Source organism: Schistocerca piceifrons, chromosome 5 (assembly GCF_021461385.2).
Source record: "Schistocerca piceifrons isolate TAMUIC-IGC-003096 chromosome 5, iqSchPice1.1, whole genome shotgun sequence".
Classification (NCBI taxonomy): Eukaryota; Metazoa; Arthropoda; class Insecta; order Orthoptera; family Acrididae; genus Schistocerca; species Schistocerca piceifrons.
In genome coordinates this window covers 701,593,819-701,617,814 of record NC_060142.1, presented here as the reverse complement: position 1 = coordinate 701,617,814, position 23,996 = coordinate 701,593,819, and the positions used below count along the sequence as shown (strand labels likewise).

Sequence of the window (23,996 nt, the reverse complement as noted above, 5' to 3'; positions counted from 1 at the left end):
TTTGGAGCTGCGTCTTGCATGAACCACATCTTGTCGAAATCAGCGTCACTTTGGATAACGGGGATGAAATTATCTTCACGTACCGTTCGGTAGTCACCCTGCCATCAAGGAATATCGCACCGGTTATTCCGTGACTGGACACTGCACACCACACAGTCACTCGTTGAGGGTGAAGAGACTTCTCGGTCGCGAACTGCCGCTTCTCAGAGCCCCAAATGCGCAAATTTTTGCTTATTGACGAACCCATCCAAATGTAAGTGGGCTTCGTCGCTAAACTCTATCACGCATGTGGATACTTGACTATTCTGATTCCTGCGAACAATGACAAGTAACATGAGTGTTTGGTACCGGTTCCTCCACCATTTCCAGAGCTGTAATGTGCCCAGTGGACTTGTTTAAGGAGGTTAGTAGTGTTTCGACCGGTGAGCTCAGTGTTGACTGCTCTGCTGGCGCGCTGTTTGTTCGCCTGTTTGTGGTTTCTGGTGCAGCGCCCGCCTCCGCTGTGCGCAGGTGTACGAGGGCCTGGTGCCGGTGTACACGAGCGGCGTGCACGCGGTCAGCCCGACGGCGCGCCAGTTCACGGTGGGTCTGGCGGGGCGCGGCCTGCCGCTCAGAGGGGACGTGCTGCTGCGCTGCTACCACCGGCACCCCGCCCCCGCCGCCTCCAGGGAGCTCATCTTCGCCTGCCAGTTCCACACCTGCGCCGTCGCCGACTACACGCTCTCCTTCACCAGGCACCAGCTCGACCACGCCTGCAACGGTGCGTATGCTCCCCACTCACCAGTACCTCTGCAGTGAAGTACGCACTGATATCGAAATTCCTGGCAGATTAAAACTGTATCCCGGACAGGGGTTCGAACCCGGGACCTATACCCTTCGCAAGCAAGTGCTCTACCAGTTGAGCTACCGGAGCACGCCTCGCGACTCGTCCTACATCTACATCTACATCCATACTCCGCAAGCCACCTGACGGAGGGTACCCTGAGTACCTCTATCGGTTCTCCCTTCTATTCCAGTCTCGTATTGTTCGTGGAAAGAAGTGTTGTCGGTATGCTTCTGTGTGGGCTCTAATCTCTCTGATTTTATCCTCATGGTCTCTTCACGAGATATACGTAGGAGGGAGCAATATACTGCTTGACTCTTCGGTGAAGGTATGTTCTCGGAACTTCAACAAAAGCCCGTACCGAGCTACTGAGCGTCTCTCCTGCAGCGTCTTCCACTGCAGTTTATCTATCATCTCCGTAACGCTTTCGCGATTACTAAATGATCATGTAACGAAGCGCGCTGCTCTCCGTTGGATCTTCTCTATCTCTTTTATCGACCCTATCTGGTACGGATCCCACACTGTTGAGCACTATTCAAGCAGTGGGCGAACAAGCGTACTGTAACCTACTTCCTTTGTTTTCGGATTGCATTTCCTTAGGATTCTTCCAATGAATCTCAGTCTGGCATCTGCTTTACCGACGATCAACTTTATATGATCATTACATTTTAAATCACTCCTAATGCGTACTCCCAGATAATAATTTACGGAATTAACTGCTTCCAGTTGCTGACCTGCTATATTGTAGCTAAATGATAAAGGATCTTTCTTTCTGTGTATTCGCAGCACATTACACTTGTCTACATTGAGATTCAATTGCCATTCCCTGCACCATGCGTCAATTCGGTGCAGATCCTCCTGCATTTCAGTACAATTTTTCATTGTTACAACCTCTCGATACACCACAGCATCATCTGCAAAAAGCCTCAGTGAACCTCCGATGTCATCCACAAGGTCATTCACGTATATTGTGAATAGCAACGGCCCTACGACACTCCCCTGCGGTACACCTGAAATCACTCTTACTTCGGAAGACTTCTCTCCATTGAGAATGACATGCTGCGTTCTGTTATCTAGGAACTCTTCAATCCGATCACACAATTGGTCTGATAGTCCATATGCTCTTACTTTGTTCATTAAACGACAGTGGGGAACTGTATCGAACGCCTTGCGGAAGTCAAGAAACACGGCATCTACCTGTGAACCCGTGTCTATGGCTCTCTGAGTCTCGTGGACGAATAGCGCGAGCTGGGTTTCACACGACCGTCTCTTTCGCAACCCATGCTGATTCCTACAGAGTAGATTTCTAGTCTCCAGAAAAGTCATTATACTCGAACATAATACGTGTTCCAAAATTCTACAACTGATCAACGTTAGAGATATAGGTCTATAGTTCTGCACGCCTGTTCGACGTCCCTTCTTGAAAACGGGGATTACCTGTGCCCTCTTCCAATCCTTTGGAACGCTACGCTCTTCTAGAGACCTACGGTACACCGCTGCAAGAAGGGGGCGAAGTTCCTTCGCGTACTCTGTGTAAAATCGAACTGGTATCCCATCAGGTCCAGCGGCCTTTCCTCTTTTGAACGATTTTAATTGTTTCCCTATCCCTCTGTCGTCTATTTCGATATCTACCATTTTGTCATCTGTGCGACAATCTAGAGAAGGAACTACAGTGCAGTCTTCCTCTGTGAAACAGCTTTGGAAAACGACATTTAGTATTTCGGCCTTTAGTCTGTCATCCTCTGTTTCAGTACCATTTTGGTAACAGAGTGTCTGGACATTTTGTTTTGATCCACCTACCGCTTTGACATAAGACCAAAATTTCTTAGGATTTTCTGCCAAGTCAGTACATAGAACTTAACTTTCGAATTCATTGAACGCCTCTCGCATAGCCCTCCTCACACTACATTTGGATGGTTCCTCTGAAAGGGCACGGCCGACTTGCTTCCCCATCCTTCCCTAATCCGATGAGACCGATGACCACGCTGTCTGGTCTCCTTCCCCAAAACCAACCAACCAACCAACACTACATTTCGCTTCGCGTAATTTTTGTTTGTCTGCAAGGCTTTGGCTATGTTTATGTTTGCTGTGAAGTTCCCTTTGCTTCCGCAGCAGTTTTCTAACTCGGTTGTTGTACCACGGTGGCTCTTTTCCATCTCTTACGATCTTGCTTGGCACATACTCACCTAACGCATATTGTACGATGGTTCTGAACTTTGTCCACTGATCCTCAACACTATCTGTACTTGAGACAAAACTTTTGTGTTGATCCGTCAGGTACTCTGTAATCTGCTTTTTGTCACTTTTGCTAAACAGAAAAATCTTCCTACCTTTTTTAATATTTCTATTTACGGCTGAAATCATCGCTGCAGTAACCGCTTTATCATCGCTGATTCCCTGTTCTGCGTTAACTGTTTCAAATAGTTCGGTCTGTTTGTCACCAGAAGGTCTAATGTGTTATCGCCACGAGTCGGTTCCCTGTTTAACTGCTTAAGGTAATTTTCAGATAAAGCACTTAAAAAAATTTCACTGGATTCTTTGTCCCTGCCACCCGTTATGAACGTTTGAGTCTCCCAGTCTAAATCCGGCAAATTAAAATCTCCACCCAGAACTATAACATGGTGGGGAAATCTGCTCGAAATATTTTCCAAATTATCCTTGAGGTGCTCAGCCACAACAGCTGCTGAGCCAGGGGGCCTATAGAGACATCCAATTACCATGTCTGAGCCTGCTTTAACCGTGACCTTCACCCAAATTATTTCGCATTTCCGATCTCCGTCAATTTCCTTCGATACTATTGCACTTCTTATCGCTGTAAACACGCCTCCCCCTTCACTGTCCAGCCTGTCTCTGCGGTATACATTCCAATCTGAGTTTAGGATTTCATTACTGTTTACGTCTGGTTTCAGCCAACTTTCTGTCCCTAGTACTATATGGGCGTTGTGACCGTTTATCAATGAGAGCAGTTCTGGGACCTTTCTATAGACGCTCCTGCAGTTTACTATTAGCACATTACTATTGTTATTCCCTGTTGCATTTTGCCTACTCCTCCTACCTTGCCGCGTCTCAGGAGGCGTCTTGTCGTTCCTAGGGAGGGAATTCTCTAACCTAAAAACCCACATGTGCACTCCACACGTACTCCGCTACCCTTGTAGCCGCTTCCGGCGTGTAGTGCACGCCTGACCTATTCAGGGGGATCCTACATTTCTCAACCCGATAGCGGAGGTCGAGAAATTTGCACCCCAGATCTCCGCAGAATCGTCTGAGCCTCTGGTTTAAGCCTTCCACTCGGCTCCAAACCAGAGGACCGCGATCGCTTCTGGGAACGATACTACAAATAGTTAGCTCTGATACCACCCCGCGAGCGAGGCTTTCCGCCTTCACCAATTCCGCCAACCGCCTGTACGAACTGAGGATGACCTCTGAACCCAGACGGCAGGAGTCATTGGTGCCGACATGAGCAACAATTTGCAGTCGGGTGCACCCAGTGTTCTCTATCGCCGCCGGCAGGGCCTCCTCCACATCTCGGATGAGACCCCCCGGCAAGGAGACAGAGTGAACACTGGCCTTCTTCCCCGACCTTTCCGCTATTTCCCTAATGGAAATCTCCTTCCTTTCAAAACACACAGACGAAACTTCTGTGAAGTTTGGAAGGTGCGATACGAGTTGCTGGTGGAATTAAGAGAGCTTGCTAAAAATTAATGCCTCGAATTTTTCTTGTCAAAACTCACTAAATTTTTTAAATAAAACCACTTCTGTTAACATTCTCCATCTTGGGTTAGATAGAGCAGCAATCAGTCGTAGAATTAAGTTGCTTTAATATGACATTTATAGTCACAACGCAGATCAGAACAGGTCGAAATCTGATCTGCGTTGTGACTATAAATGTCATATTAAAGCAACTTAATTCTACGACTGATTGCTGCTCTATCTAACCCAATATAACCACATTCGTTGCGTGCACCCACCACATGAAGGGCAACCTGATGATTCCACATCTTTCTTCTAGAATGAGATTTTCGCTCTGCAGCGGAGTGTGAGCTGATCTACATCTACATCTACATCTACATTGATACTCCGCAAGCCACCCAACGGTGTGTGGCGGAGGGCACTTTACGTGCCACTGTCATTACCTCCCTTTCCTGTTCCAGTCGCGTATGGTTCGCGGGAAGAACGACTGTCTGAAAGCCTCCGTGCGCGCTCTAATCTCTCTAATTTTACATTCGTGATCTCCTCGGGAAGTATAAGTAGGGGGAAGCAATATATTCGATACCTCATCCAGAAACGCACCCTCTCGAAACCTGGCGAGCAAGCTACACCGCGATGCAGAGCGCCTCTCTTGCAGAGTCTGCCACTTGAGTTTATTAAACATCTCCGTAACGCTATCACGGTTACCAAATAACCCAGTGACGAAACGCGCCGCTCTTCTTTGGATCTTCTCTATCTCCTCCGTCAACCCGACCTGGTACGGATCCCACACTGACGAGCAATACTCAAGTATAGGTCGAACGAGTGTTTTGTAAGCCACCTCCTTTGTTGATGGACTACATTTTCTAAGCACTCTCCCAATGAATCTCAACCTGGTACCCGCCTTACCAACAATTAGTTTTATATGATCATTCCACTTCAAATCGTTCCGTACGCATACTCCCAGATATTTTACAGAAGTAACTGCTACCAGTGTTTGTTCCGCTATCATATAATCATACAATAAAGGATCCTTCTTTCTATGTATTCGCAATACATTACATTTGTCTATGTTAAGGGTCAGTTGCCACTCCCTGCACCAAGTGCCTATCCGCTGCAGATCTTCCTGTATTTCGCTACAATTTTCTAATGCAGCAACTTCTCTGTATACTACAGCATCATCCGCGAAAAGCCGCATGGAACTTCCGACACTATCTACTAGGTCATTTATATATATTGTGAAAAGCAATGGTCCCATAACACTCCCCTGTGGCACGCCAGAGGTTACTTTAACGTCTGTAGACGTCTCTCCATTGATAACAACATGCTGTGTTCTGTTTGCTAAAAACTCTTCAATCCAGCCACACAGCTGGTCTGATATTCCGTAGGCTCTTACTTTGTTTATCAGGCGACAGTGCGGAACTGTATCGAACGCCTTCCGGAAGTCAAGAAAAATAGCATCTACCTGGGAGCCTGTATCTAATATTTTCTGGGTCTCATGAACAAATAAGGCGAGTTGGGTCTCACACGATCGCTGTTTCCGGAATCCATGTTGATTCCTACATAGTAGATTCTGGGTTTCCAGAAATGACATGATACGCGAGCAAAAAACATGTTCTAAAATTCTACAAGAGATCGACGTAAGAGATATAGGTGTATAGTTTTGCGCATCTGCTCGACGACCCTTCTTGAAGACTGGGACTATCTGTGCTCTTTTCCAATCATTTGGAACCCTCCGTTCCTCTAGAGACTTGCGGTACACGGCTGTTAGAAGGGGGGCAAGTTCTTTCGCGTACTCTGTGTAGAATCGAATTGGTATCCCGTCAGGTCCAGTGGACTTTCCTCTATTGAGTGATTCCAGTTGCTTTTCTATTCCTTGGACACTTATTTCGATGTCAGCCATTTTTTCGTTTGTGCGAGGATTTAGAGAAGGAACTGCAGTGCGGTCTTCCTCTGTGAAACAGCTTTGGAAAAAGGTGTTTAGTATTTCAGCTTTACGCGTGTCATCCTCTGTTTCAATGCCATCATCATCCCGTAGTGTCTGGATATGCTGTTTCGAGCCACTTACTGATTTAACGTAAGACCAGAACTTCCTAGGATTTTCTGTCAAGTCGGTACATAGAATTTTACTTTCGAATTCAATGAACGCTTCACGCATAGCCCTCCTTACGCTAACTTTGACATCGTTTAGCTTCTGTTTGTCTGAGAGGTTTTGGCTGCGTTTAAACTTGGAGTGGAGCTCTCTTTGCTTTCGCTGATATGAAACTTCCTGACAGATTAAAACTCTGTGCCGGACCGAGACTCGAACTCGGGATCTTTACTTTTCGCGGGCAAGTGCTCTTCCAACTTTTTTCCTTCTTTTTTCTTTTTTTCTTTTTTATCTTTTTTATTTTTTTAACGGCGTTGATATATATCAACGGGGACAGGTGAAAATGTGTGCCCCGACCGGCACTCGAACCAGGGATTTCCTGCTTACCTGGCAGATGCTCTATCACCTTTTTTTTTATATATTAAAGTAAGAAAAGTGGGGTAAAGGTGGTTTGAAGCTCGGACTGAGACTTCAACGCTACTCATTATTTTATTTTTATTTTATTTATTTTTATTTATTTGTTTTTTTATTTATTTATGTCAATGTCAGACTTACAACCTTTGCTGACATACATTTTGTTGTACTACCGCATAAATAGTGTCTACAGTGTCCAAATGTTGACGAACAGTGGCTAATTATAAAATTAATTAAGGAAATGAATAAAACTGAAAATGTCCAAATGAAAGACATGAAGACATCACGGATAGTACAAATACAAACGAAACATGCTCCTGTAGCAATGAAATGAAATTCGTGTAGGGGGCGACACCTGCTCACGACCCGACGTTCGATAGAGCAAGAGAGCCATCTATCGACTCGTTCTCCAGACGTTGGTGTAAGACTGGGTCGTCTTCTCGAAATTAACTAGGGTCCGTAGGTGTGATCGATGTCTATCTCGGCTTCTTCGTCTATCTCTCACCCGTCACACCCCATCTGGCCGGTAAATGTAAGTCGCAAGTAATTAACGAAGTCTTGCCTATATTTCTTATGCTGTTGCAGCTTCGTGTGTCCATCCATGAGAAAATGCCAAAATTATATTTTGTCCTTTTCCGATTCGTTATAGACGTAGCCCACAACCATTCCCCGTACCCATGTCACTGCATTGGTTTTTTTGGACCGGAAAATAAGATTCTTGGGGGAGACTGAGCTACCCAAACACGACTCACGACCCGTCCTCACAGCTTCAATTCTGCCAGTACCTCGTCCCCTGCCTTCCAAACTTCACATAAGCTCTTCTGCGAACCTTGCAGAACCAGCACTCCTGCAAGAAAGAGCTTCTGTGAAGTTTGGAAGGTAGGGGACGAGGTACTGGCAGAATTGAAGCTGTGAGGACGGGTCGTGAGTCGTGCTTTGGTAGCTCAGCTGGTAGAGCACTTGCCCGCGAAAGGCAAAGGTCCCAAGTTCGAGTCTCTGTCCGGCACACAGTTTTAATCTGTCAGGAAGTTTCATCTTTATTCTTCATGTCTTCGTAATTAACTCTCAACATAGGGCGCTGGGGACTAATACGCATCTCCCAACGAGTGGCCAGTTTGTTGATACCGTCATTCCACAGTGTTTGACGTTTCTGACGGAGCAACAACCTCACCTCTCTCAGTACTGCTTCATCACTAATTAATATGAAGCCCTCGAAGGTTTTCTTTAAGTTTTGAAAACACTCCGGTCTCTGTCACACACGCTTAAGTTAGCCCCACTGTTTCCTTCATTAAAAGCACGAACACCCCAACGTCGCACATTACTGATGTCGATACATTCATCGCCGTACACAGCTTTCTTTCTCCTATGGATCTCATGTGGAGACACGATTTATAATGTTAGAAACTCGATTACAGCAAGCTGTTTCTCACGCACCGACATGGGTAAGTTACACACCGCCATTTTTTCTTTAATTTCTGTTATTTTCAACATGCTCCATTACAATATGTGTAATACTTCATGTATCATGTATGTGTTATGTGTCTGGGGTGAGGGTAAATGTTGTATTGTTGATGTTGTTGTTGATGATGATGATGATGATGATGACGGCCGGCCGGTGTGGCCGAGCGGTTCTAGGCGCTTCAGTCCGGAACCGCGCTGCTGCTGCGGTCGCAGGTTCGAATCCTGCCTCGGGCATGGCTGTGTGTGATGTCCTTAGGTTAGTTAGGTTTAAGTAGTTCTAAGTTCTGGGGGACTGATGACCTCAGATGTTAAGTCCCATAGTACTCAGAACCATTTTTTTTTTATGATGACGACGAGAGAAAGGATGCGTCAAACCCGGTGCCGGCACAGGGCCTACGCCTTGCGAATAGCACCAAGGAGCCGCCAACCTTAACGTCCCCATCCTATGGACGGATTTCCAAAAACAAAAATGTTCAAATATGTGTCAAATCTTATGGGACTTAATTGCTAAGGTCATCAGTCTCTAAGCTTACACACTACTTAACCTGAATTATGTTCACTCCACTTAAGGTCGCTCTGGATAGTTACTCCCAGATACTTTGCGACTGATACTGTTTCCAGCAGTTTGTCATCAGCAGTGTAGCTACACAGTAGTGGATTTGTTTCCTACGTATGTCTGTTACGTTCAGGGTCAACTGGCACAGCCTGTCTCATTCATCAGTTCTCTGGAGGTCATACTGCAAATCGTTACTACCTTCTGGCGTTGCTACTTTGTTATAGACAATCGCATTATCTGCGAACAGTCTTAGAGTCGTGTTGCCATTAGTTAACAGGAAAACGTTCGTCCACAAATGTCACGTGTCTCTATGAACTGTCTGCGAGACAGAGATACTCCTGTGGCCAGCGAGATCCCCGGATCTGTCCACAATAGAACATCTGTGGGACCAGCTCGGGCGTCAACTCGATCGCAGTGGCACCATCCGGGATCCAGGGGCCAGGTACAGCAGATGGAAGCCATCTTGCCTCAGGAGGGGGAGACAAGGGGCTCATACAACCAAGTTCCTTATAAATTTGACTCGATTTTGCAATCACTGAAACAACATCACTTAACCCTTTCAAATCGTAAAGTCTCGCTTCATTTCCTCTGCCTCTCCTGGGGGCTTCACTTTTCTGTCAGTGAGTGCAGATGAAAGTATCTGTCTGATGTAGCTAAGCAGGATGTTGGTCTGAGACAGACTGATCAGGGCCCATAAACTTGCTGTATGTGAAAAAAACTGTGTTTAAATTAAATAACTATTATCATTTCAGAACAGTCGTTAAATAAGGCATCCTGTAAGTACAGAATTCAGTGCACAGGGTGGTTTAGGCACACATTTCATTTAAATAACCACCTGTGTATATAACGTGATTGAAATGCTTTCACTCGTATGACTGTCGCAAACGGAAGTCAACAATATTCTTTTAAAATACGCAGAGGAAGCTTACAACCACTAAGCTAATTGTTGACTTTTACTCAAAGATACTGAATTCCTTATTTTATTTTACATATAGACATTTGAAGCCAATCCATTTTCTTCTAAACACTATTGACTCATATGTATTTTTTCTTTCATTGGGCCGTCCTCCTAGTAATTCAGGTGCTGGAAATAATCGCATTCTCAAAGCCAAAACTATTTTTTTGAAACTACAAGTAAAAATTAAATTAACTCAAAGCGACGTTTTTGTAATGGAGACTAACCAATTTAGCTTTGAATAGTATTGGACATGATACTGAAAAGAGCAACACTGCCAAGGATTTAGTGGATGCGAAAGCTAGGCTTTCTGTAAATATTTTGTTACCCGCAGAGAAACCCGGCCTTGCCCAGGCGTTTATTGACAGCTGTGCGACCACGCCCGCACCACGCACCTTCTGGCCTTGTGCTTAATGTTTCTGACGTCATGTCTCCTGAATTATGTGTCTTAAAGTGATATAATTCTGTAGGTACATTCAGTGACCTTTTTGGATACTGTTGCGAAATTTATTGTGCATAAAGTAATAAATTTAAACGTCAAGCCTGATGCGGCAGTTTTTCATGCGTCTAGTTCTTTATGACGTCATATTTCCTGAACTACGTGTCATGCAATGACATAATTTCGCAGTTACATGCAGTGGTGTATGCGCATACTGTATGCAAAATGCGTCCCGAATACAGTTAGTAGTAAAGACGTAATAAATTATAACGTCACGCCTCAAGCGGTAATTTTACTGCACGAACAGCGGAAAAGTAGTGACGATAAACTTTTTTTCCTTCCATCATTTTGTGGGTCTTGTCAACGAGAAGAAATTTCGTAAAGGTTTGAAATTACGTGTATGGTTTGTTGCAAGTCGCTAAGTGGAGTCACTTTTAAATTCCGGGTGAATAAAATGTGGGAATTCACTCGTCGTCCTTTTCTACCCACACTCCCGACCCCTTTGATAGGTAGTTAGATTCTACCCCCACAGCACTTGTTGTCTCACAGTAATGTACATGTGTTCAAAGTTTGGTTGAAACTGGTCCGCCGGCGGTTGTGGTCATGCGGTTCTAGGCGCTACAGTCTGGAACCGCGCGGCCGCTACGTCGCAGGTTCGAATCCCGCCTCGGGCATGGATGTGTGTGTTGTCCTTAGGTTAGTTAGGTTTAAGTAGTTCTAAGTTCTAGGGGACTGATGACCTCAGATGTTAAGTCCCATAGTGCTCAGAGCCATTTGAACCATTTTGAAACTGGTCCAGTGGTTTGGGTGAAGATGTGGAAAACACACACACACACACACATGTGTGTGTGTGTGTATTTCTAAAACTAACCGAGTAATTATGTGTTTCAGTGTTGCAACTGTGATGATAAATAAGGATTCAACAAAATGTGCTTTTCTGCACGTCCTGAAACATATTAATATCTTAGAGCTGCACTATCCACTCAACCACTCGGTTTGAGGCGTTATGTCACGGACTGCGCGGCCTCTCCCGTCGGACGTTCGAGTCCTCCCTCGGACATGGGTGTGTGTGTGTGTGTGTTGTTCTTAGCCTAAGTTAGTTTAAGTTGTGTGTAAGTCTAGGAACCGATGACCAAAGCAGTTTGGTCCCTGAGGAATTCACACACATTTGAACATTTTTTAGCCACTCAACCTAGCTTCAATATTATATAGGGGCGCCAGGGTAGTGTTCATACGGACGGGCTAGGGCCATCTCTGCTGAAGAGCAAAATTCAAGAAACGCTCGAACTAGTGATCTATAAGCCACTTCAAAATGTTCAAATGTGTGTGAAATCTTATGGTACTTAACTGCTAAGGTCATCACTCCCTAAGCTTACACACTACTTAACCTAAATTATCCTAAGGACAAACACACACAGCCATGCCCGAGGGAGGACTCGAACCTCCGCCGGGACCAGCCGCATGTACGCCACTTCCTTCGTGCAAGAATTATATTTCGTTGAGATTCAAAAAAATGCTCTGAGCACTATGGGACTTAACATCTATGGTCATCAGTCCCCTACACTAAGAACTACTTAAACCTAACTAACCTAAGGACAGCGCACAACACCCAGCCATCACGAGGCAGAGAAAATCCCTGACCCCGCCGGGAATCGAACCTGGAAACCCGGGAGTGGGAAGCGAGAACGCTACCGCACGACCACGAGATGCGGGCCGTTGAGATTCATCATATAAATCTCAGTCCGGCATCTGAATTTTAAGTAGACATTCCAGACGGTGTTTGTGGTTATTGTTCCCATTAATTTGTCGCCAATAACATAATAGGAAGGTACTGGATCTATTCACCTACTTTTATGCTATATGTGATATTTATTTACGAGAGTTGCATCGCCCGCGAACATCGGCATCTATCCTCCTATGTTGTTGATTTATCATTTATGTATTTTGTAAACTGTAACGAGCCTATAATACTAGGTTGGGTTACTCCCAAAATGATGATTTCATCTGTAGATTTTGTTACACCTAGCTGCTACGAAGGTCAACGGCAATGCTGCTGCGGTAACACCGGTTCCCGTCAAATCACGGAAGTTATGCGCTGTCGGGTTTGGCTAGCACTTGGATGGGTGACCATCCTGACCGGCTGAGTTCTGTTGGTAGGGAGGATGCACTCAAGTCTTGTGAGGTCAATTGAGGAGCTAGTTGAGTGAGAACTAATGACACCGGTGACGAAAACTGACAACGGCCGGGAGAGAAGTGTGCTGACCACATGCCCCTCCGTATCCGCATACGGTGACGCCCAAGAGGTGAGGATGACACGGCGGCTGGTCGGTACCTTTGCGCCTTCACGGCCACTTCGGAGGGTGTTAGTTTGGCTTCAGACTTCCTAGCAACTAAAAACAGTCACAGAGGTTGTCTGATAATCGTTAAGCTCGTGTTGTGTTCACTAAATAACTGTGCGGCCACTGTAGCGAATACAGCTACTATCTTGTGTGAGTGGGCGTTGTGCAGAGTGATGTAGAAGGCTGGAACTGTAGTTGCATGGCGCGAGCTAGGGGCGCCACTGTCGTGCTTGATGAAGTGTGACATCATCTCTCTGCGTCATTTATCGCGAATAGCTCTTGTCTCCTTTCTGAGCGTGTAACGCCCGCTACTGCGTGCAAACACGGCAGCGTGAAACAAATGCCTATTTAGGGTTATCCACTGCCATCGACAGCAATGTAAGGTAATGATACCTCCGTTGTTTTTAGCCTTCGTTTCATACTTTTATTCGCACCACCGACGAATGAAAATGTCGCGTGATAGGAGTTATTTCGTTTTCTACGGTCGGGGCTGTTTATTACTACTGCTCGTGCTGCCGATAAAGATCAACGTGTTTGCGTGCCAACTTCCAGCGTTTCCCTTTACCTGGCACTTTCAACCGCGCCCTCAGAAAGAACATAAAGCAATTAACTTTAATTGCTGTGATAATTAACTGGCTCTGAAAGAGCGCCTTCCACCACTCTTCCTACTTGGAAGTATGCCTGAAGTCGCTTGCCTTGCGTTGTTCCATTCGTAGTATCGGGCTCCCTTGGAGAGAGGGCAGTTCCACTCACAATTTAGTACCGGTAATTGCTAGTACACAATTGTGAAAGGAAACATTAAAGTACAAGAAAGATGCGTAATAGCCAGGAAATAACACATTTAACTATGTTAGGATGTCACTTCAGATATCTCAGTCTAGCGAACCGTTTGTTCTCCTACTTCACGTAGCGTCTTTTGAGCACAGTACTCTGATGTCAGCCTTCTGTCGCCTTATCGATGGTTATTTTTAATCATTTGTGATTATATTTCTGTACAGAATCGATTTATTTTTCAGATTTCTCTTGGTATCAATGTGTTTCGTAGCATAGTATATTACCTCACGGATTACTTCCTATCAGGAATGCCTCTCTCTCGTTCTGAAATGGTGTTTGAACCCCTCTCTAATTCTGATTCTTCATATACTGTCATCTTCCATAATGAACTAATAAATATTACTGTGGAAGATTAATACGTTGTATTCAAGTTATTAATACACTCCTGGAAATTGAAATAAGAACACCGTGAATTCATTGTCCCAGGAAGGGGAAACTTTATTGACACATTCCTGGGGTCAGATACATCACATGATCACACTGACAGAACCACAGGCACATAGACACAGGCAACAGAGCATGCACAATGTCGGCACTAGTACAGTGTATATCCACCTTTCGCAGCAATGCAGGCTGCTATTCTCCCATGGAGACGATCGTAGAGATGCTGGATGTAGTCCTGTGGAACGGCTTGCTATGCCATTTCCACCTGGCGCCTCAGTTGGACCAGCGTTCGTGCTGGACGTGCAGACCGCGTGAGACGACGCTTCATCCAGTCCCAAACATGCTCAATGGGGGACAGATCCGGAGATCTTGCTGGCCAGGGTAGTTGACTTACACCTTCTAGAGCACGTTGGGTGGCACGGGATACATGCGGACGTGCATTGTCCTGTTGGAACAGCAAGTTCCCTTGCCGGTCTAGGAATGGTAGAACGATGGGTTCGATGACGGTTTGGATGTACCGTGCACTATTCAGTGTCCCCTCGACGATCACCAGTGGTGTACGGCCAGTGTAGGAGATCGCTCCCCACACCATGATGCCGGGTGTTGGCCCTGTGTGCCTCGGTCGTATGCAGTCCTGATTGTGGCGCTCACCTGCACGGCGCCAAACACGCATACGACCATCATTGGCACCAAGGTAGAAGCGACTCTCATCGCTGAAGACGACACGTCTCCATTCGTCCCTCCATTCACGCCTGTCGCGACACCACTGGAGGCGGGCTGCACGATGTTGGGGCGTGAGCGGAAGACGGCCTAACGGTGTGCGGGACCGTAGCCCAGCTTCATGGAGACGGTTGCGAATGGTCCTCGCCGATACCCCACGAGCAACAGTGTCCCTAATTTGCTGGGAAGTGGCGGTGCAGTCCCCTACGGCACTGCGTAGGATCCTACGGTCTTGGCGTGCTTCCGTGCGTCGCTGCGGTCCGGTCCCAGGTCGACGGGCACGTGCACCTTCCGCCGACCACTGGCGACAACATCGATGTACTGTGGAGACCTCACGCCCCACGTGTTGAGCAATTCGGCGGTACGTCCACCCAGCCTCCCGCATGCTCACTATACGCCCTCGCTCAAAGTCCGTCAACTGCACATACGGTTCACGTCCACGCTGTCGCGGCATGCTACCAGTGTTAAAGACTGCGATGGAGCTCCGTATGCCACGGCAAACTGGCTGACACTGACGGCGGCGGTGCACAAATGCTGCGCAGCTAGCGCCATTCGACGGCCAACACCGCGGTTCCTGGTGTGTCCGCTGTGCCGTGCGTGTGATCATTGCTTGTACAGCCCCCTCGCAGTATCCGGAGCAAGTATGGTGGGTCTGACACACCGGTGTCAATGTGTTCTTTTTTCCATTTCCAGGAGTGTACGTCGATGTTCCTCCAAGAATCGACGGAAATATCCATAAATATTTTCCTTTTCTAATTTCTTTCAGCCCCATATATAACATAGCCTACATTAGCAGAGATGGAGGTGGTTCATCAACGACAAATTTCAGCTGCATACGCATAAGGGCAGTTTCTTTGCAGGGCCATAACGGAAAACTGTGCACTTTACGTTGTTGCCGGCAAATTTCGCAGTTATTTTGTGTAGAAACTCAGTCTTGCCAGTATGTTTACTGCCTGACATTATGCCCTGACGCTACTCGGTGGCGAAGTGCAGTAAAACTAAAACGCCCCTCTCGATACAGATATGTGTCTTCCCCGTACGGTTTTCATACCCCTGTTGTCAGTGTTAAGACTGAATTAGTATGTTTCTCGCTACTTTATTTCTATGCTTTTTCTATATCAGAATTATATGTAAGATGACCTCTAGATACTTGCACAGATCTTAACGGGACCATCCGTCACAGTAGATGGATACAAAACCTTTCTGTTTTGGACTTGAAGTCTAAGAAAGAAATAGAACTTTTAGTGATTCATCTCATAACACATACTTCTCTCATTTCTCCCTTCAATTTATGTTTGATAATTCTCAGAGATATTATTTTAATAAACATGGAGCAAAACTGGCTTCAGGATCGATCACAAGGGCAATCCGCTCATAAGAACAAGCCATCTTCCTCATTACCATCATACGAAATCCTCACTTGAGATTTCTTAGAACGGGGATCGCTGTTTAAAAGAAGGAAAGGGTCTGCAATGACTCAAATGTTCGGCAGAGCTCAGCTTTCCCACACCACAAGTCCGTCAGTAAGGCAATGCAATGCTTAGCACACAGAAATGGCAAATACCTCACGTGCGTCGCCTACCTTCCGAAGTAAACACATGACGCCCAGTGTTAAATCACAACTCATCGGAGAGACAAGGATGACTCCATCCTGCATGAATCTCTTTCTCTCTGCGGTTTCCAGACACTGGTTTGTGGTGTAGCGGGGCGCATGCCATTCATTTTTGTGCTTAGAGAGCACATTGACGAAAATATTACGGCGTTTTTCGTATAACTGCTGCATCCTGTTGCTGTTTGCAACGCCCCCGGCCGTTTTTGATTGAGCCGCCTTTTCCGACTGGCCGTGAGTGCGTTGTAACGATAGTCTCTGGTCGTTGTAGCTCGAAGAGGAACTTACTTTAATTTTCTTCGAATAACCGAGTTCGCCATTAGATCTTGGGACTGTCAGTGGTACAAATGTTGATGGTATTGAGACAGCAACCAGCCACAAATTTACTTTAAGTTCCTTTATTCAAAAGATACCATTACCGGTTTCGAATCATTACAATTCATCGTCATAGGGCTTTCATGTGGTGCGTTTTTTATTGATTAGTTGTCCTAAAATATAAATAATATACAGGGTGAAAAGTATTTAAACCGACAAACTCTGGGAGGTTGTAGGCGACATCAAAACAAATATTTTTCCCTAATGTCATTTTTTTCTATGGGGATTATTTAAACCGGTGGAGGCCATATTACGCTCTTCAGTTGTTAGAGGCCGTATTACGAGATTTAGTTGTTAGAGGGCGTATTACGCTCTTCAGTTGTAGGAAACTGCTGTCCACAAGTGTAGTAGTGCATTGTCTCTGTTTACTAGTGCCGGCCGCGGTGGTCTAGCGGTTCTAGGCGCTCAGTCCGGAGCCGCGCGACTGCTACGGTCGCAGGTTCGAATCCTGCCTCGGGCATGGATGTGTGTGATGTCCTTAGGTTAGTTAGGTTTAAGTAGTTCTAAGTTCTAGGGGACTGATGACCTTAGAAGTTAAGTCCCATAGTGCTCAGAGCCATTTGAACCATTTTTTTTTTTTTTTTTTTTTTTTTTACTAATGGAGCGATACACCTGGAGTGAGTACACTGATATGGTTAGTACTACGTAGCGCCCCACAACGGACGAGCTGCACAGCGGGTTTATCAACAACAATATCCTAATCGCCGTATCCCGCGTCATACGACCTTTGCTGCTGTGTACCAACGTCTGCGTGAGATCGGGTCATTTAGCAGATTACCTGGACAGGGACGCCGTCGCACGGTAAGAACGCTGCAATTTGAGGAAGCTATCTTGCAGCATGTGAACGGGCATCCTTCAATCAGCACTCGTGCAATTGGACGTAACATGAGGACGAATCAGACGAATGTAAGAACAGCCCTAAGAGAGCAATTGTGACGTCCATTTCACTTACAGCGTGTCCACAACCTGGAACCAGTTGATTATCCACCCAGAGCACAGTTTTCGCAGTGGTACCTGGAACAGAGTGAAATGCATCCTACATTTCCATCCTCTGTGTTATTTACCGAGGAAACAACGTTCGGGCTTGATGGAGACTTCAACATGCACAATTCGCATGTTTGGAGTGAGGGTAACCCACATGTCACAGTTACTAGCGCTCATCAAGTGTGGTTCTTCGTTAATGTGTGGGCCGGTGTTGTTGGGGACTGTTTAATTGGGCCGTATCTGCTACTTAGGCCATTAAATGGCAGGCACTATTGGAATTTTCTCGCCAGAGCACTGCCAAAATTGCTGGAAAACGTCCCGCTCCCTACAAGACAACGCATGTGGTTCCAACATGACGGGGCCCCGGCACATTTCAGTCGTCGTGTGCGTCGATCCCTGGACCGACGGTTCCCAGAAACGTGGATTGGCAGAGGCAGTGTGTTTGTTGGTTTAATTAATTTGCCGCCAGAGAAACCTTCCTCTGCCGGTTTAAATACTCTTCATAGGAAAAAATGACATTAGGGAAAAATATTTGTTTTGATGTCCCCTACAACATCCCAGAGTTTGTCGGTTTAAATAGTTTTCACCCTGATGGTTCCGTTACAGACTTCATTGGGATGTGACTTACGTGAAATGTCGGTCTGGAGTATTTGTTTTCATAGTTTTCGTCCAAAAACTGATGATCGTAGTTTCCACCACATTCTTACCGTTGCACACGTAAATTTATATCATTGGGCATTTTAGATTTGTCACAGAATACATTTCTAACATGCATTACTAATAGGGGAGAGAGTATCACTAACATAATGCAGGAGGTGGGATGGACACATTAAAACAAAGGCGTTTTTCGTTGCTGAGGAATCTTCTCACGAAATTTCAATCGCCAACTCTCTCCTTAGAATGCGAAAATATTTTATTAGTCGACCTACATAGGGAGAAACGATCATCATGATAAAATAAGGGAAATCAGAGCTCGTTTCTTCCGCGAACTGTTCGAGATTGGAATAATAGAGAATTATGGTAAAGGTTTCCAGAATGAGATTTTCACTCTGCAGCGGAGTGTGCGCTGATATGAAACTTCGTGGCAGATTAAAACTGTGTGCCGGACCGAGACTCGAACTCGGGACCTTGGCCTTTCGCGGGCAAGTGCTCTACCAACTGAGATACCCAAGCACGACTCACGCCCCGTCCTCACAGCTTTACTTCCGCCAGTACCTCGCCTCCTACCTTCCAAACTTTACAGAAGCTCTCCTGCGAACCTTGTAGAACTACCACTCCTGAAAGAAAGGATACTGCGGAGACATGGCTTAGCCACAGCCTAGGGGATGTTTTCAGAATGAGACTTTCACTCTGCAGCGGAGTGTGCGCTGATATGAAACGTCCTGGCAGATTAAAACTGTGTGCCGGACCGAGAGTCGAACTCGGAACCTTTGCCTTTCGCGGGCAAGTGCTCTAGCAACTGAGCTACTCAAGCACGACTCACGCCCCGTCCGCTGCAGAGTGAAAATCTCATTCTGGAAACATCCCTCCGGCTGTGGCTAAGCCATGTCTCCGCAATATCCTTTCTTTGAGGAGTGCTAGTTCTACAAGGTTCGCAGGAGAGCTTCTGTAAAGTTTGGAAGGTAAGAGACGAGGTACTGGTAGAAGCAAAGCTGTGAGGCCGGGGCGTGAGTAGTGCTTGGGTAGCCCAGTTGGTAGAGCACTTGTCCGCGAAAGGCAAAGGTCCCGAGTTCGAGTCTCGGTCCGGCACACAGTTTTAATCTGCCAGGAAGTTTCAAAGGCGTTTTTCGTTGCTGCGGAATCTTCTCACGAAATTTCAATCGCCCGCTCTCTTCTTAGAATGCGAAAATATTTTATTAACGTCGACCTACATAGGGAGAAATGATCATCATAATAAAATAATAGAAATCAGAGCTCGTTTCTTCCGCGAACTGTTCGAGACTGGAATAATAGAGAATTATTGTAAAGGTGTTTCGATGAACCCTCCGCCAGGCACCTAACTGTGATTTGCAGAGTTTACATGTAGATTTAGATGTTAGCGATGCAGCCGGTTAGCCGGCCGGGGTGGCCGAGCGGTTCTAGGCGCTTCAGTCTGGAACCACGCGACCGCTACGGTCGAAGGTTCGAATCCTGCCTCGGGCATGGATGTGTGTGATGTCCTTAGGCTAGTTAGGTTTAAGTAGTTCTAAGTTCTAGGGGACTGATGACGTCAGAAGTTAAGTCCCATAGTGCTCAGAGCCATGTGAACCATTTTATTGCAGCCGTTTAACTGGCTGACCCCTGTTTTTCCGGCAGACCTGAGGTTCCCTCTGGACGGCGCTGTGGAGCTGCACTTCTCGGCGACGCCCGAGGTGCGCCTGCCGTCGCCGGCGCCCACCCCCGCAGTGCCCGTCGACAACTCGGAGGACCCGGTGACGCGCTGGGACAGCTTCGAGAACGTCAGCCTGCTCGAGTCGCCCGTCGAGGACTCCGACAGCGACGCCGACGACGGACAAGGTAGGTGCCGGCGCGCAGCTCTGCTGCCGTCGTCGTGCTGCGATTCATCCAAACTACACTGCGTCTCGTAAAGAACACAACTTCTGAGTCCACAATACCAAGCAAATTTATAGATGAAATCAAGTAATGTGCAAATTATTGGAGTGTATGCTAGCTGGTGACGTATGAAATACGATATTACTCGAAAGTCCTCTACCACTTTGCAGGTACACTTTTACTTTTTATTTATTTATTTTATTGTTCCGTGGGACCAAATTAAGGAGAAGTCTCCACGGTCATGGAACGAGTCAATACATGAAATTATAACACGATAGTAGAAACAGATAAAATGAAATATAAGTAACATATTCAGGCGACAATTCGTAAGTTCATATGAAGAAAATCGACAATGTAACACTGGAATTTGCTTAATTTTTCAGCTCTTCCAGGAGCTCCTCGACAGAATAGAACGAGTGAGCCTTGAAAATGGATGCAGCAGAATATGCACTCCTTTCTGCACAAGAGTCAAGGAAGTGCATTCCACATGCAGATTTGATTTCTGCCTGGTATTAGCTGAGTGAAAGCTGCTAACTCTCGGGAATAAGCTAATATTGCTAACAACAAACGACATTAAAGAAAATATATACTGTGAGGGCAATGTCAGGATTCCCAGACTATTGAATAGGGGCCGACGAGAGGTTCTCGAACTTACACCACACATAGCTCGAACAGCCCGGTTTTGAGTACCCTTTTTGAATCAGAAGAATTACCCCAAAAAATAATGCCGTATGATATAAGCGTATGAAAATATGCGAAGTAGACTACTTTTCGTGTTGAACTGTCACTTATTTCAGATGCTGTTCTAATGGTAAATAAAGCAGCATTTAGTTTCTGAACAAGATCCTGAACATGGGCTTTCCACAACAGTTTACTATCTATCCGAACGCCTAGGAACTTGAACTGTTCCGTGTCGCTTATAATATGCCCATTCTGTCTGATCAAAATAACGGTTCTTGTTGAATTGTGAGTTATAAACTGTAAAAACTGAGTCTTACTGTGATTTAGCATCAAATTTTCCACAAGCCACGAACTTATTTCATGAACTACATTATTTGTTACTGTTTCAATATTACACACAAGATACTTCACTACCAAGCTGGTGTCATCACCAAACAGAAATATTTTTGAATCACCTGTAATACTAGAAGGAATATCATTTATATAAATAAGAACTGTCACTGTCGCATTCTCTCGATGAAATTTTCCGTAACTTTTGGCCACACTTGCGCGTCTACTTCTGAAATTGCACACTCATTGTCGGGCTTGAACGCTAGACTCCGTCCTGGTTTGTCCGCTTGCACACGAAATTTGAAATATCCCAACAGAAAGACATCACATGTTAAATCAGGAGATATCTTGTATAATATGCTTAGGTACTACAAAAAAGAACATATTATAGCGTGAACGCTGTTTGAACTGCAACATACATGAATATTTGATTATTGTTCTGTATGTCAGTCTGATTCCCCATTATTGATATGGTAGCAGTACCAGCTTTGCACGTTTATGTTTGTGTGACTAAACTGAAATTTCAACATTAGCCTCAATCAGGCACTGAAATTCATTCATTGTTTATTCAGTGGCGACAAGTGAAAATTTGTGCCGGATCTGTAGTCGAACACGGATTGCCCGCTTTACGTGAGCTGTCGCCCTAACAGCTTTTTTGCTTTTTGAGCTGAAAGGCAGGTTAAAGAAGACATCTTTATTCGTACAATTGTGCCAGTCTAAGAGTAAAAAAATGTCTAAACAAAAAGAACAAAACTAAATCATAAATACTGCCGTCCTTGCCGAACCAACATCAGGCACTGCACCCGCCGCTACTAGCTATACAAAATGTCCACATGTACTTCTATTGTGCCATGGGGGCCGGGCACATCTTCACAGATAATAGGTCCTTATGGTTCTGTCACTTGTTTCGCTTCAGCTGTCAAGCACGCTTTATGTTCAACGCAAATTCCCATCTTGTAACACATTACATACTTAGCATCCCCTGTCTATTTCCCTCATTGCTCGCAGCCTCACGCTGATTCCCGCTAGAGGTCGAAACAAGAGGCACTACATACATAAAGTTTATGTTTGTGCTGGTGATGGCTGTCATATGCGTGTAACTGACGGATTCTTGTGTTAGTCTAGTAGGAAAGTTGCTGTAAAACATTTCAGACATGGAGCGGACCGCCTCTGAAACAGTTTCAATTTTTAAGTCTTGGTGGATTCTTGAATTTATAACGAATCATGGAACATGATAATAAGCTGATGCAAAACTTCGGGTAATTATCTACAAACCAAACAAAACAGTTCTCCTTATTTGGATGCTGATTATGTTAGCGTTTGTCTGCTTTCGTTACAGGGATTAGAGAAATTACACGTATACACATGTAAGAAATTTATCATATTTCTTAGACTACTGATATTTTGTAGCGAATGCAGTTTGATCTAAATCAGATTCTTTATTCTAATTGCCCTTGTGGTCTTTTAACTACAACGGCACTCCATTGATAATTAATTAGTCCACTTTAAATTTTTTCGTATTACCAATAGCAGCTCTTGGGCGTACAGCTTATCAGTTGACTGAGAAATGCATTGCTCTTCATTACACTTTGGTTCCTATTCAGTATAAGCCCAGTAAAAGCATTTTTATTTTGTTACTGCACGAATAGTGATCATAGGAGGGCGCGTCAGTTTCAGGGTTGTCGCTTCCCATAAAGTAGAAGTACTGTGCTGTGTATTCACCTAAGTCACCATTTTTGTTACGGTATACGTGGGAGGTCCTCTCACCGGACTTCGTCTACTGATTCTAATATCAGACTAGTTGATTATTGTATTCTGCATTTCTGTTAACCACAACCGTTGACATGAAAATGCTCCAAGTATTATTTCAAGCCTTTCCAGTTAGGCATCTTCCAAAAAATATAACTACACACGTTTTATGGTCCAAAACCTCGCTTTGGTGGGACTTAAGACATGCACAGGAACAGCTTAATTTCACTAAAAATTGTCATCACATTTTCGAAGTTGGAGGGAGGGGGGTATAAACTGAAGAAAGGAAGAAACTGATGTTAGAGTTTACCGTTACAGAATTTCTATGTGACTAGAGATGGACAGCAAAAGAAATTAACATTATTCTTACGAATCATATCTGCCATTGTGCCGCTGTACTTCTAATCACTGCCGTCCCGAAATATCGAAGGGGCAGACTCGATTGACGCTGGAGTGTCGTTCGCAGTAACACCGAAAGAACTTTTCTACAGTTCAGTAACGATCGTTACAAAAGGTGGCAACGACAGCTTCGCTATGTGGAAGCAAGTACCGGACTCGCTCCCACTTTGTCAGGTAAGCCATTTCTCCGTGAAATCCTTTCTTTCGTAAAAGTTTGTAGGAAAGCTTCTGTGAAGTTTGAAGAGCGGGTGAGAGGCACTGGCAGAACTGAAGCTGCGAGGGCACGATTTCTGGTTCCCGTCCCTTTCAGGCATTCAGTTTTAACCTCCCAGGACGTTTAAATAACGGTGTACACACCGCTGCAGAGAGAAATAAGCGGTCCGTTGTCGAGTGCTGTTTGTTACGGACTGCATATGCGAAGCTTCGTTCGACTTCCGCGTTTAAGTTGTTCGGGAAAATTCTCAATACTGATCACGCAGGACAATATGAATTACACCCTAAGCAGCTGTGCGCAACTCTGAAACTCGAAGTGCTAAACTCAGAGTATTTATTACATCACAGGAAAAAACGCTTTTAGTAAGAGTACTATGTTACAGAGATAAAACGGTCACCGCTGTAGCAGTAAGCCTACTTACA

At 45.3% G+C, this 23,996-nt stretch overlaps 1 protein-coding gene across 1 annotated transcript in view; it reads left to right on the top strand.

The window, feature by feature from the left end:
* LOC124799210 (tensin-1) overlaps nt 1-23,996 on the top strand; it is a 524,781-nt gene that overhangs the window by 147,826 nt on the left and 352,959 nt on the right. Inside the window, exons 5-6 of the mRNA XM_047262746.1 lie at nt 511-760; nt 19,965-20,165. Of these exons, the coding sequence (XP_047118702.1) occupies nt 511-760; nt 19,965-20,165 (451 nt within the window). The remainder of the gene's footprint in view (nt 1-510; nt 761-19,964; nt 20,166-23,996) is intronic.